General features: G+C 41.4%; 1 protein-coding gene across 10 annotated transcripts in view; it reads right to left on the reverse strand.

Annotated features, from left to right (window-relative positions):
- The window catches only part of LOC139445009 (membrane-associated guanylate kinase, WW and PDZ domain-containing protein 1-like), a 158,212-nt gene extending 146,417 nt beyond the window's left edge, over positions 1 to 11,795 (reverse strand). For 5 of the 10 annotated variants that reach the window (XM_071226061.1, XM_071226067.1, XM_071226059.1 and 2 more), the window contains exon 1: positions 10,988 to 11,792. In XM_071226061.1, the coding sequence (XP_071082162.1) occupies positions 10,988 to 11,339 (352 nt within the window). In that variant the 5' untranslated portion in view covers positions 11,340 to 11,792. Of the gene's footprint in view, positions 1 to 10,987 lie in introns of all 10 variants that reach the window. The other 5 variants (XM_071226062.1, XM_071226060.1, XM_071226065.1 and 2 more) reach the window with 2 other exon arrangements.
- Between the last annotated feature and the right edge of the window lie 1,981 nt (positions 11,796 to 13,776).

Consider the following 13,776-nt stretch of genomic DNA (forward strand, 5'->3'; position numbering starts at 1 on the left):
CATGAACCGTTTTAAGTGAGTGCGTGAATGAATGAGTTACATTTAACGCCATGACATCCACAAAGCCATGAGACTTCAACTATACTTGGCCACACAAACTCAATGCCACCACAAAATGTACACACACAGATAAACATAACTTTGATAACATATGTATGCAACATGATTCCAACGACTTGAAGCGTGTAACAGTTAAACATTACTCACACCCAAACCACACTGATACTCTTTTCAAAAACCCATGCACTAAACCCCATAAACATTCAGCCAACAAAGCCCTCAACACTAAATGTACGACTGGCAATGGAAAGTCACAAGATACAAGAGCGAGACACACTCATATTGACACGCAACTACAAGACTTAGTGCTTGAAATGAGCCTTGCCACCTTCACTGCAATAAAATGGCCATCCAGAACAATGAGTTTCCTTTTGACAATATGGTGATCTCCATGTTTGCATTAGCCCTGGTCCCATTATCATGATTATCCCCCAGTGGAACCCCGTCATGGGTCACCGAGCATGACTACTCGACTGGCAAGTGAATGACCTAGAAAAGTCCTTAGACACAAATAACCTCCTGTCAACATGGTAGACATGTTGAACATATAGACTCGATCCCTCCCAGCCATACTGAGTAGCATAGAATGTTTATATTTCATTTTCACCTCAGCTCACCTACGTCCATGTACAGGTAAACAAACAATGTGACAGCTGTTGGCATTGCGGGCATGCTTATTAACAAATAGTTTAAACTTAGCTTGGGTAAATAGCCAGAGACTATTTCAAACAAATAAGCAAGAATGAGACGAGAAAGTCAGCAGTATGTGTGAACTGATTAATATTCAACCCGTGTAATAATAGAGTACAGGGAGTCTATCCTTTGAATATCGGATAAATATGATAACGTGAAAGGCTTCAAACCAACTTTCCCATGTGCTTGTGGAACATGTGGAACCAGTTGTGTTGGTCTTACAATACTTTGTACAGAAGAACAGTAAGTCTGTGTCTGAATAACACACAGAAATGGCGTTCAATGCACCCGTTATATTATTTCCACAAAGGCAATATTGGCAATATTAATCAGCTACAAATAAAACGTTGGAGCTGGTTTAGAATCATTTAGACTATTGTGAGAGTATTGACTCAGCATCAGTCACATACACACTTGTTGTCATCGTCACAGTCATAACAGAACCAAACATATTTAAGTAGGCTATTTTTTTAAACTCCTAATCTGACATGTCAAACTTCAGAGAATGAGCCATATGTTGCTTTCTGAGTATCTTATCATAATCACACATCTAATGCCGTTAAAGAACATTGATATAAATACATATAGATAAACACTTATTTTACTCAATTCATTTGTATTTTAACATTGCATTCAGTGCAATAATGCAAAACCAAACATTACTCTCTTCGTCTTTACTGCTCCTGTAGTCAGTGATATACTGAAAATATCTCTGAAAATATATCAATTTGATACTAACAAGCATTTAAATTGAAAAGGAGCCCAGTGAGATGAACTGTGAAAATCTAGACTTGCTTTACTTAGGACAATCATTACAGTAAGGGCTACAGGTAAGGGTAAACAATATGGTTCAAGGAGTGTGAGACAGACCAAGTCACCTCTACAAACCATAACACTAGACATGTCTATATCAACATGTAGCTGGAATGTCTTTGATTCCAATTTGGGAATTTTGACATATATTTGCTCTGTGCAGGTTACAGTAAACCCCTGAGTCATCATCACATTCACCATCACAACAAGGAACTCCTACAACTTTCATGACTAAGATAAATCTCAAGCTCTGAAATCTTGATTCTGATCATCTGTCTCTCAAACATTAGTTGACCCATGAAGATCCGGGGTAGAATAGGTCTTCAGCCACCCATGCTTGCCGGACCCGTGAAGATCTGGGGTAGAATAGGTCTTCAGCAACCCATGCTTGCCGTAAAAGGTGACTATGTTCGTCGTATGAGGCGACTAACGGGGTCGGGTGGTCAGGCTTGATGACTTGGTTGATGTGTGTTATATTCCAATTGCGTGGATCTATGCTCATGATGTCAATCACTGGATTGTCTTGTCGAGACTCAATTAGGTATAGACTTCCGTCATATTGGAATATTGCTGAGTGTGCTGTTAAACAACAAACAAACAAACAAACATTAGTCTGCAGGCAAGCAACAACTCTTTTCCTTTCCTTTCCTTGTTGAGATAGAACTAAGTATTACAATTAGTTATATCACAAATCTATAATGTCTACCCCAGCTGATTCACCTACAAAAAAGGCCAAGAACAGTAATAAGGAAATGCCTCCGTAAATACTGGACGCAAAGAAATGAAACACAATCCTATGACTATTAACACAGCCGAGTTAACAAAGCACACAAGAAGTCGTGGTACCAATTACAGGGCCTTCAAATGAGTGTCAGTCAGAAGGCAATTTGGACATATCCCCTGTGGAGTGGAATTTGAAGGAAGCAGGGAGGTGGGGGGGGGAAGGATATATTCCAGCAAAACCAAGATAAGATCAGAAAAAATATTGTTTGTTTCACCTAATTCATAGCCAAGTCTACTGATATCTTAACTAAAGTCAACAAACAGAACAACATACTGTTTGACCCCACAAGTTTTAACAATGCATTTACAATTATTCAAAACCTTTATAAAGGAAAAAAACCAAAACCCTTAAGAATCAACAGACACAACATATTTTGAAATCTTATTTGCATAAATGTTTCTTTGTAGCCTAACTCAATTATTTTCATTCCTTTAATTTTGCATTTTACTCTAAAAATTCTGCAAACACAAGAAAAAATAGTGTATATCACAGGATTTTGAATATCCAGTCCTATGTCAAGTTTCCCCTTGATGTACACATACCTGAACAAAGTCAAATTAACAAGGACCGTCCGTCATGTTTATGTTGTAACGTAGGCAAATCAGAACGACCGTTGTTTGACTCAAGTAGAGAACCTTCCCTATGTTGCCCCATTTGCCTTACCAAAGTTGTGTGTCTAACCTTTCAAACTATGTACACACCTGTTATGCACCAGTATGAGGAAACACAGCGGAGAATGCCCCTGTATTACAAACAGGTGCTCTCCTGTGATATTATGTAACAAGACGCGTCCACCGGCACCTCTCCTGCTAACAGCTCTGGTATTTGACTACCTGCACTGATCACCCTGTTGATCAATTCTAGCAGGGAGGCTTTATCAGGAAGAGATATCATTGACTTTATGACACTTGGGCATCAATACTGTTACTCTGAAGATGGATTGTTATTCCTAGTTACGTAATGATTACATCATGTGGTAGGGATGAAGTGATACATCGGTGCACCATGAGTTTTCATGTGACAATACGATACACGATACGTTTTTTCAAGATGATACTCTTGCTGATATAAATTACTTACTACTCATTTAATCAGTTAATGACCCCTGGCTTTTTTGCTATTCAGATATAGCAAAATGTGTTGTAATTAGCTTCTAAAAGGTAGCTGCAACGAACATGTCGCCTATAGCTAGGTTTTCCCTTTGGACCTGCTCTAAAATATATTGTCAAGAAGTTCCCATGTGATTTGACATAAATATGCGCATCGCGATACGTATCGTATTGTGACCTATGTATCGTGTTACCTATCATGACCTTTATGTATCCTTTCTCCCCTATCACGTGAAGGCATGACAGTATATTGGTGTGTCCTGTTTGTTTGTTGTTTAAAGCCACACACAGCAATATTCCAGCTATATGGCAGCGGTCTGTGTAAATAATCAAGTCTGGACCAGGCAATCCAGTGATTGATATCATGAGCATCAATTCACGCAATTGGGATAAGATGACATCCATCAACCAAGTCAGCAAGCCTGACCACCCAATCCCATTAGTTGCCTCTAAAGACAAGCATACCGGTAGACCATAGACCTATTCTACCCCGGATCTTCACGGGTCCTGTAAGCCAGTGGGGTCTTTAGCAACCCATCCTTGCCGCAAAAAGCGACTATGCTTGTCGTAAAAGGTGACTAACGGGATCGGGTGGTCAGACTCGCTGACTTGGTTGATGCATGTCATCGATCCCAATTGCGTGGATCGATGCTCATGATATTTATCACTGGATTGTCTGGTCCAGACTCAATTATTTACAGACCGCTGTCATATTGCTGAGTGCGGCGTTAAACAACAAACAAACCAACCAATGTAAGTAAGTGGTCACTTGCTTGGTACATGCTTCCCAATGCATTATATACTACTCAGAAGAAGTCAAAGACCTCCTTCATGTTACCATAGCTTATCTGCCATGTCATGTCAGATTACCCATACTAATATGAGAGAATCTGGTGTTCTTTAACTTTTCCAGAGTGGTATACATGATGCATAGGGACAGATACTCAATCACTCAACTGAGGCAGTGTGTCTCATGTTATAGACCTCCTGAGGCAGGTAAAACAAACTATTAATTTTTATATTTTTTTGTCAGGTGGGCTAATGTGCGTGGAATGAATGTACGTTTCAGTCTTGCAATACTACTTGTTTCAGTGTTATTTTTATGATAACCACATGAAAATCCATATTATATACACATATTTACTTCTTTTTTTCTGAAGACAGTTTCTCCACAACCACATCCAAAACGCAAAAAAAATGTGCATATTCTTGTCCTGGGCCCACTTGCACAAAACGATCTTAGCACTAAGACTATTGTAAGCCTATGTTAAAGTATGGGAGTTAAGATCATCTTAGCGCTAAGATCGCTTTGGGCAAGTGGGCCCTGTTCATTATTAATTCACAATCACTTATCATTCAAGCAGGTTTGTATGTCCTGAAGTAGGTCTTAAGTCTTGAGGTTACAATCATACATAACAGTCTCGAAGCAAGATAATTACACAACCAATAAACTGCTTCTATCATGTCTATTCATTCCCCTGTGCTGATTGTAAAATAACATGATTTGTCGTGAGAATTCGTTGACAGCATGAACAAAAATTAGTGTCAGCATAAAGTATGCACATGGGAGCTGTCTGTACTGTTATTACAAGAATAGTGTCGATCCAGTGATTGATATTATGAGCATCAATCCACGCAATTGGGATCGATGACATGCTTCAACCAAGACAGCAAGCCTGACCACCCTATCCTGTTAGTCGCCTCTTACGACAAGCATAGTCGCCTTTTAGCACAAGGATGGGTTTGCTGAAGGACTATTCTGAAGGACTGATTACAGGTTTACAGGTGTGGCTATTGGCCAATAGAGACACATGGAAGGAATGATGTAGGTTTACAGGTACGGCTATTGGCCAATAGAGACACATGGAAGGAATGATGTAGGTTTACAGGTACGGCTATTGGCCAATAGAGACACATGGAAGGAACGATGTAGGTTTACAGGTGTGGCTATTGGCCAATAGAGAGACATGGAAGGACCGATACCGGTTTACAGGTGTGGCTATTGGCCAATAGAGACACATGGAAGGACTGATACCGGTTTACAGGTGTGGCTATTGGCCAATAGAGACACATGGAAGGACTGACACCGGTTTACAGGTGTGGCTATTGGCCAATAGAGACACATGGAAGGACCGATGTAGGTTTACAGGTATGGCTATTGGCCAATAGAGAGACATGGAAGGACTGATACAGGTTTACAGATGTGGCTACTGGCCAATAGAGAGAGATGGAAGGACTGATACAGGTTTACAGATGTGGCTATTGGCCAATAGAGAGACATGGAAGGACTGATACCGGTTTACAGATGTGGCTATTGGCCAATAGAGACACATGGAAGGACTGATACAGGTTTACAGATGTGGCTATTGGCCAATAGAGAGACATGGAAGGACTGATACCGGTTTACAGGTGTGGCTATTGGCCAATAGATACACATGGAAGGACTGATACCGGTTTACAGGTATGGCCATTGGCCAATAGAGAGACATGGAAGGACCGATACAGGTTTACAGGTGTGGCTATTGGCCAATAGAGAGACATGGAAGGACTGATACCGGTTTACAGGTGTGGCTATTGGCCAATAGAGAGACATGGAAGGACTGATACCGGTTTACAGGTGTGGCTATTGGCCAATAGAGACACATGGAAGGACTGATACCGGTTTACAGGTGTGGCTATTGGCCAATAGAGAGACATGGAAGGACTGATACAGGTTTACAGGTATGGCTATTGGCCAATAGAGACACATGGAAGGACTGATACTGGTTTACAGGTGTGGCTATTGGCCAATAGAGACACATGGAAGGACCGATGTAGGTTTACAGGTATGGCCATTGGCCAATAGAGACACATGGAAGGACCGATACAGGATTACAGGTATGGCTATTGGCCAATAGAGAGACATGGAAGGACTGATACAGGTTTACAGGTATGGCTATTGGCCAATAGAGACACATGGAAGGACCGATGTAGGTTTACAGGTATGGCCATTGGCCAATAGAGACACATGGAAGGACCGATACAGGTTTACAGGTATGGCTATTGGCCAATAGAGAGACATGGAAGGACCGATACAGGTTTACAGGTGTGGCTATTGGCCAATAGAGACACATGGAAGGACTGATTACAGGTTTACAGGTATGGCTATTGGCCAATAGAGACACATGGAAGGACCGATGTAGGTTTACAGGTATGGCCATTGGCCAATAGAGAGACATGGAAGGACCGATACAGGTTTACAGGTGTGGCTATTGGCCAATAGAGAGACATGGAAGGACTGATACCGGTTTACAGGTGTGGCTATTGGCCAATAGAGAGACATGGAAGGACTGATACCGGTTTACAGGTGTGGCTATTGGCCAATAGAGACACATGGAAGGACTGATACAGGTTTACAGGTGTGGCTATTGGCCAATAGAGACACATGGAAGGACTGATACCGGTTTACAGGTGTGGCTATTGGCCAATAGAGACACATGGAAGGACAGATGTAGGTTTACAGATGTGGCTATTGGCCAATAGAGAGACATGGAAGGACCGATGTAGGTTTACAGGTGTGGCTATTGGCCAATAGAGAGACATGGAAGGACTGATACAGGTTTACAGGTATGGCTATTGGCCAATAGAGACACATGGAAGGACCGATGCAGGTTTACAGGTGTGGCTATTGGCCAATAGAGAGACATGGAAGGACTGATACAGGTTTACAGGTATGGCTATTGGCCAATAGAGAGACATGGAAGGACTGATACAGGTTTACAGGTATGGCTATTGGCCAATAGAGACACATGGAAAGACCGATGTAGGTTTACAGGTATGGCCATTGGCCAATAGAGACACATGGAAGGACCGATACAGGTTTACAGGTATGGCTATTGGCCAATAGAGAGACATGGAAGGACCGATACAGGTTTACAGGTGTGGCTATTGGCCAATAGAGACACATGGAAGGACTGATTACAGGTTTACAGGTATGGCTATTGGCCAATAGAGACACATGGAAGGACCGATGTAGGTTTACAGGTATGGCCATTGGCCAATAGAGAGACATGGAAGGACCGATACAGGTTTACAGGTGTGGCTATTGGCCAATAGAGAGACATGGAAGGACTGATACTGGTTTACAGGTGTGGCTATTGGCCAATAGAGAGACATGGAAGGACTGATACAGGTTTACAGGTATGGCTATTGGCCAATAGAGAGACATGGAAGGACTGATACCGGTTTACAGGTGTGGCTATTGGCCAATAGAGACACATGGAAGGACAGATGTAGGTTTACAGATGTGGCTATTGGCCAATAGAGAGACATGGAAGGACCGATGTAGGTTTACAGGTGTGGCTATTGGCCAATAGAGAGACATGGAAGGACTGATACAGGTTTACAGGTATGGCTATTGGCCAATAGAGACACATGGAAGGACCGATGCAGGTTTACAGGTGTGGCTATTGGCCAATAGAGAGACATGGAAGGACTGATACAGGTTTACAGGTATGGCTATTGGCCAATAGAGAGACATGGAAGGACTGATACAGGTTTACAGGTGTGGCTATTGGCCAATAGAGACACATGGAAGGACTGATACCGGTTTACAGGTGTGGCTATTGGCCAATAGAGAGACATGGAAGGACTGATACCGGTTTACAGGTGTGGCTATTGGCCAATAGAGACACATGGAAGGACCGATGTAGGTTTACAGATGTGGCTATTGGCCAATAGAGAGACATGGAAGGACTGATACAGGTTTACAGGTATGGCTATTGGCCAATAGAGACACATGGAAGGACTGATACCGGTTTACAGGTGTGGCTATTGGCCAATAGAGAGACATGGAAGGACTGATACAGGTTTACAGGTGTGGCTATTGGCCAATAGAGACACATGTAAGGACCGATGTAGGTTTACAGGTGTGGCTATTGGCCAATAGAGAGACATGGAAGGACTGATGTAGGTTTACAGGTGTGGCTATTGGCCAATAGAGACACATGGAAGGACCGATGTAGGTTTACAGGTGTGGCTATTGGCCAATAGAGAGACATGGAAGGACCGATGTAGGTTTACAGGTATGGCTATTGGCCAATAGAGACACATGGAAGGACTGATACAGGTTTACAGGTATGGCTATTGGCCAATAGAGAGACATGGAAGGACCGATGTAGGTTTACAGGTGTGGCTATTGGCCAATAGAGACACATGGAAGGACCGATGTAGGTTTACAGGTATGGCTATTGGCCAATAGAGAGACATGGAAGTGGCTGATGAGCCTAGAATAGTTCTGGCAAAACTGTGTCAGGACACCCACCCCCACCCCTGAGTAACAAGGTTTACTTAAGTCACACTGACCATGCTGACACATGCCTAGAATAGTTCTGGCAAAACTGTGTCATGGCAACTCCACCCTCCCAACTATGAGAAGCTGTCATCACCATCTCATCACATTATATAACAGCCTGTTTACACAACCAGTCCTGCCATAGAGTCTGTCAACAAGCACTACCAACTTACAGCACATGACTCAGTCAGGAAAGGGATTAACTAGTTATTGTACGAGGTCATAACTGACCCACAACGAATAGCCTGATACTCTAACACAACCATCAATATACCACAGCCACTTCTTAAAAAAATGTGTGGAAAATTTATTCTTCATGGGCAATTTGAAATATTAAAGGCAATCTAACAATTGTGGTTTCTGAACTGATTATGTTCTCAGACTTTTGGTTATTACACAGAGGAATGTCCTATGTAAACCGGATAAAACATCATGAACATGTCATAATGCAATTTGTCAACAGAAGCTTAATCATCATGATCATGCCTTTCAAAACAGAAGAAATATAATAAGTAACAGCTTACATATTCACACCTACATATTCAACATCTTCTATTTATGTCAAACTTCAGCTGACACTTTTCTGTTTTAAACATGGCATAAGTTTCAGACCTACCGGGAATTGTCTGCATGTCATTATGCGATTTGTCTACACAAACTTCAATGTACCATTCAAAACAGAAGAAATATAATAAGTAACAGCTTACATATTCACACCTACATATTCTACATCTTCTTGTTTATGTCAATTACAGACAGGGTCAGTCAGGTAGCCTAGTGGTTAAAGTGTTTGCTCGTCATGCTGAAGACACGGGTTCGATTCCCAACATGGGTACAATGTGTGAAGCCCATTTCTGGTGTTCCCCGCCGTGATATTGCTGGAATATTGCTAAAAGCGGCGTAAAACCATACACACTCACACTCAATTACAGACATGTCAAACTTAGACTGACAACATGGCATAAGTTTCAGACCTAATTGTCCAAGCTGATAAACATACATAAAATATTCCACATCTCAACACTTCTAACTCAATTCTAGCTTTATGTTTATGTTGATTCACTTATACAAACATGTCTGCAAAGGCTAGGAGTGATCTTTCTAGCAATGAAAGAAAGCAGTGTGTTCTTTTAATGTTTTCCCGTTTGCAAAACTATGAATACATGACTGAGTGACATGTCACACTCTTCAAATGCTGCCTTGATGACCAGATGCTTCAGGAATCTGTCCCTATTGTTTGAAACATGGAATATTAAAGAAAAGATCTATATTAACTATTTGCTAGCAAAGAAATAAGAGATCTCTTTTGCAATGTAAATATCTTTAGGATATATAGATATTATTATATAATCAAATCTCACAAATATTTGTCTTGAAGGTGGTGGTTCTTACAAAATAACAAATGATTAGAGTATGTTTTGATATATTTCTTCATCACTTGGAGTGAATTACATGTTTACAATGCTTGGGTTAAAGAGTACATTGTTCCACGTGTGTCAACATCAAGCAGCATTGTACACACTGCTCTGTTCAAAGAGTTGTAGGACACTTGCTAAACTAGACATAATGCTACACTGTACAACTATGAACACCACGCTAAACGTTTCTGGTTGTTATGAGATTTAAACAATATAAGCATGAATGATTAAAGAGTCTTATTAAATGTGGATCAGCACATAACAATTTTCATTTGGCACCTTTATCCAATATGGGTATACAAATATTTAATGAAGAAACTGAAATTATTTCTCATCCTGTTAATTCTGAATGTGTTGATTTGATCACAATGTATATTCATTACTTATATTGTTATGTATAGAACTGAACATTACTGTTTAATCACATAAACAAGTTTCAGATGTGATGATTTTATCTACAACTTTACTGTACATACTGTGTGTAGTTTTAAACAATTGCTATGGATAATTTAAACATTTACTCGATAGGGAAAGCTTTGTCCACAAATTGGGTTTTGCTGGCAGATAACAGACTAGCCCACCACTGGGCAGGCAATCAACACTGAAATGTGCCTTTCTCCTGGCTGCCCAAAGTCTCAGATGCATGTCATTCATGCAATGTTTACATTTCACCAAGAAGTGAGGAGCAACCAAGCTATGGTGGCAGCACAACCCCAATAAAACAATACGACCGGGAAAGTAGGTCAAAGGGACCTGCAGTGACCAAGACACAACATACCTGTGCGAACCGTCTTGATCATGACCGGTGCTCCGTTTTGGCTGACTTGTTTTAACCATATACTTGCATCACGTAGGGTATATCCAGAGACCTTCTGGCCCTGGATTTCCAACATGATATCGTCAGCGAAGAGTTTCCCTCCATGGTAGTTGACTCTGTCGTGGTTGACGTCCCCAATATAACAAAACAATCCCGAATCGGCCCCTCCCTTGACGGTAATGACATCAAGACCCTCTTCTCCATGGGCTGAGGATACTATCGTTTCCTGGATCAACTGACACCAGTGACGGGCGTCTTTATTCGGTTTGGGGGGCGGCTGGGGAGGGGGTGGCATCGGTTTGCTCCGAATCATGATGGTGCTAACACGGACATACTACTACACAACACATCATAACAAATCCACAGAGAATTGAAGACGACAATAAATCCAAGTAGCTGACATTTCTCTTACACATCCATGCGTGCAATCCTCAGTTGACGACAGGTGCCCGAATACACACACCCATGCTCGCATATATCACAACCAAACTGGACGAACTTTCACATTTTGCACTCGTAATATCCTCCCGAATTGTCGAATCACTACATACTCCTTGTTGAATCCCTTCAAGGTGTCGTATCATCCGTGGGAATTCATTCTTTCGGTACCCCTCCGATTCAAACCGCTGCCATTTGATACATGGCCAACGCGCATGCGTATTAAGATGTCTACCACCATGCGAGAGGTCGTATTGTCGTAATAAACGGGGAATTCCTATGGTCACTGGCTTCTCTGGACAGCGCTGTTTACAACTGTTCGGAAAACCAGCAAACTTCAGCTAGTACGTTTGCTCTAGTGTTATGTCACAGCTGATAGCCTTTGCGTTAGAAAAAAATTCTCACTCGTCTGCTCGTTGAGACAGAAGAGCATTGTTAGATATGTGACAGAGACGATAAATCAGTCACTCAGCCAAATCTCCGGGGCTTGACGAATGCTTTGAGTATATGTAGCCGTCGATGTCTATTGGGTTCATATTGCAAATGAATGACAGCACAATGTATATGTAGTATCACCACACTAATACATGACAGAGCCACTAAGCCAACGCCCACATATATATATTGTGTAAGCGGGGCTTCTGAAAATATCTACCCAATCTTTCTGTGTAGTTCACATTTCACCAGAGACCATATATTATATGGTCTCTGATTTCACCCATTGTATTAAAGATCGTCGATATTTTAGCTGTATCGGGTGAACGCCCTGCATATTTAAATATTTTTTTTATTAATCATTACATAATTCAGCTGTAATTCAAGTGTCAACTAAAATCATCAAATTTGATAAATACGTAACGAAGATTGCACTTAAATACCTTAAAAATGTGGGATATATATCGTATACATCAAGCGTAACCATGGTGACTGGGAGCATCGTTTTTTAGCTTATAAACATCAGCATCGACAAAATCTAAAAATGGACCCCCTGAGACACGTCTATGGAAGAGTTATAGAAAGCGAGTGAAATTCCAGCATGGCAGTTTAAATGAAAAAAAAGCTTCCTGGGAGCGTCTTGAAGCAGATCACGTTACAAACCCTTATAGAGACGAGTGGGGTGGGGCGGTGTAAAGGGGGAGGGGGAGGTTGTGGGAGAGGGGACCATCTTGCCATATGTTGACAGATATGGATATTTTGTCACGTCCTTGGGCACATAATTTCATCCCCATATGTCCGCTCTCAGCGTTATTCCCCGATGTGCTGTGTTCAAATTACTGTGACAAAGTGCGTATCTTGGTAAGAACACGTAAAACCTAAAATTTATATATAATGATTAAAATTAATACTTAAACTTAATATTACAATTATAATAATTAATATTGGCTCTAGTAGATGTCCATAGTAACATTAAAACATACGCATGTATTATATAGTGATAGTGAACGACATGGACAATCAAAGACTGTGTGAACGATGGAACGCAAGGGCGGAGCCAGCATTTTTAAATTTTAAACGGGGGGATCCAAATATCAAAATCCTCTCTCAGTCAATTTTACCCCCTACAACATACTATAATTGGTTTTTGAAAGGGGAAGTGTGTGTGTGTGTGTGTGTGTGTGTGTGTGTGTGTGTGTGTGTGTAATACCCATATAATCCATTCTATATGCAAAAGGTCCAACGAAATTGCAACCTATTTGGGTAATGGAACATTGTGAACAGTAAAAGCTCTCAAGTGTTTGTGTGTATGTTAGTAAAAGAGAAACCTTTCTTCCCTTATTCATTTAACAAAATGTACTACGTTACGATATATGGATGATCCATATTCACGACAACGGGAAAATGGGTTATTTCAGTAACACTCTGCAACGAATTGTGTTCCACGCCGCTATCTCTTATTTCACCCGGCCGACACATTACTGCACTCGTTCCCGACTCACACGCTGGAAGCGAGGTGATAACGCCCGTCCCCCCGCGCGAATACCCCCTGGATTATGTGACGCCCCTGGGACAAGACAAAGAACTGACTAATTGCCTTTGAAGCAGTCCACACCTCGCTCTATTGTTACAGCCGCCGTTATTACACAAAGCCCACCCATGCGCGACCCTCATTTGATAAATCACAGCCAATAGTCCAATTAAAGAGATGCGTGTATAATTCCGATTCAGGGCTCACTGATTGATGATCCAGACCCTACATCGGAATAGGCAACGAGGTATAGATTGCGTTTAGAGGACGCTTTCATCATTTTCAATAGCATTATGAACAAGAATTAACACCAGGAACACATCAAACGCGTTTCCCTTCCAAAATT

The sequence above is a fragment of the Haliotis cracherodii genome, unplaced genomic scaffold (genome assembly GCF_022045235.1).
Source record: "Haliotis cracherodii isolate W230 unplaced genomic scaffold, xgHalCrac1.p SCAF_6, whole genome shotgun sequence".
Taxonomy (NCBI): domain Eukaryota; kingdom Metazoa; phylum Mollusca; class Gastropoda; order Lepetellida; family Haliotidae; genus Haliotis; species Haliotis cracherodii.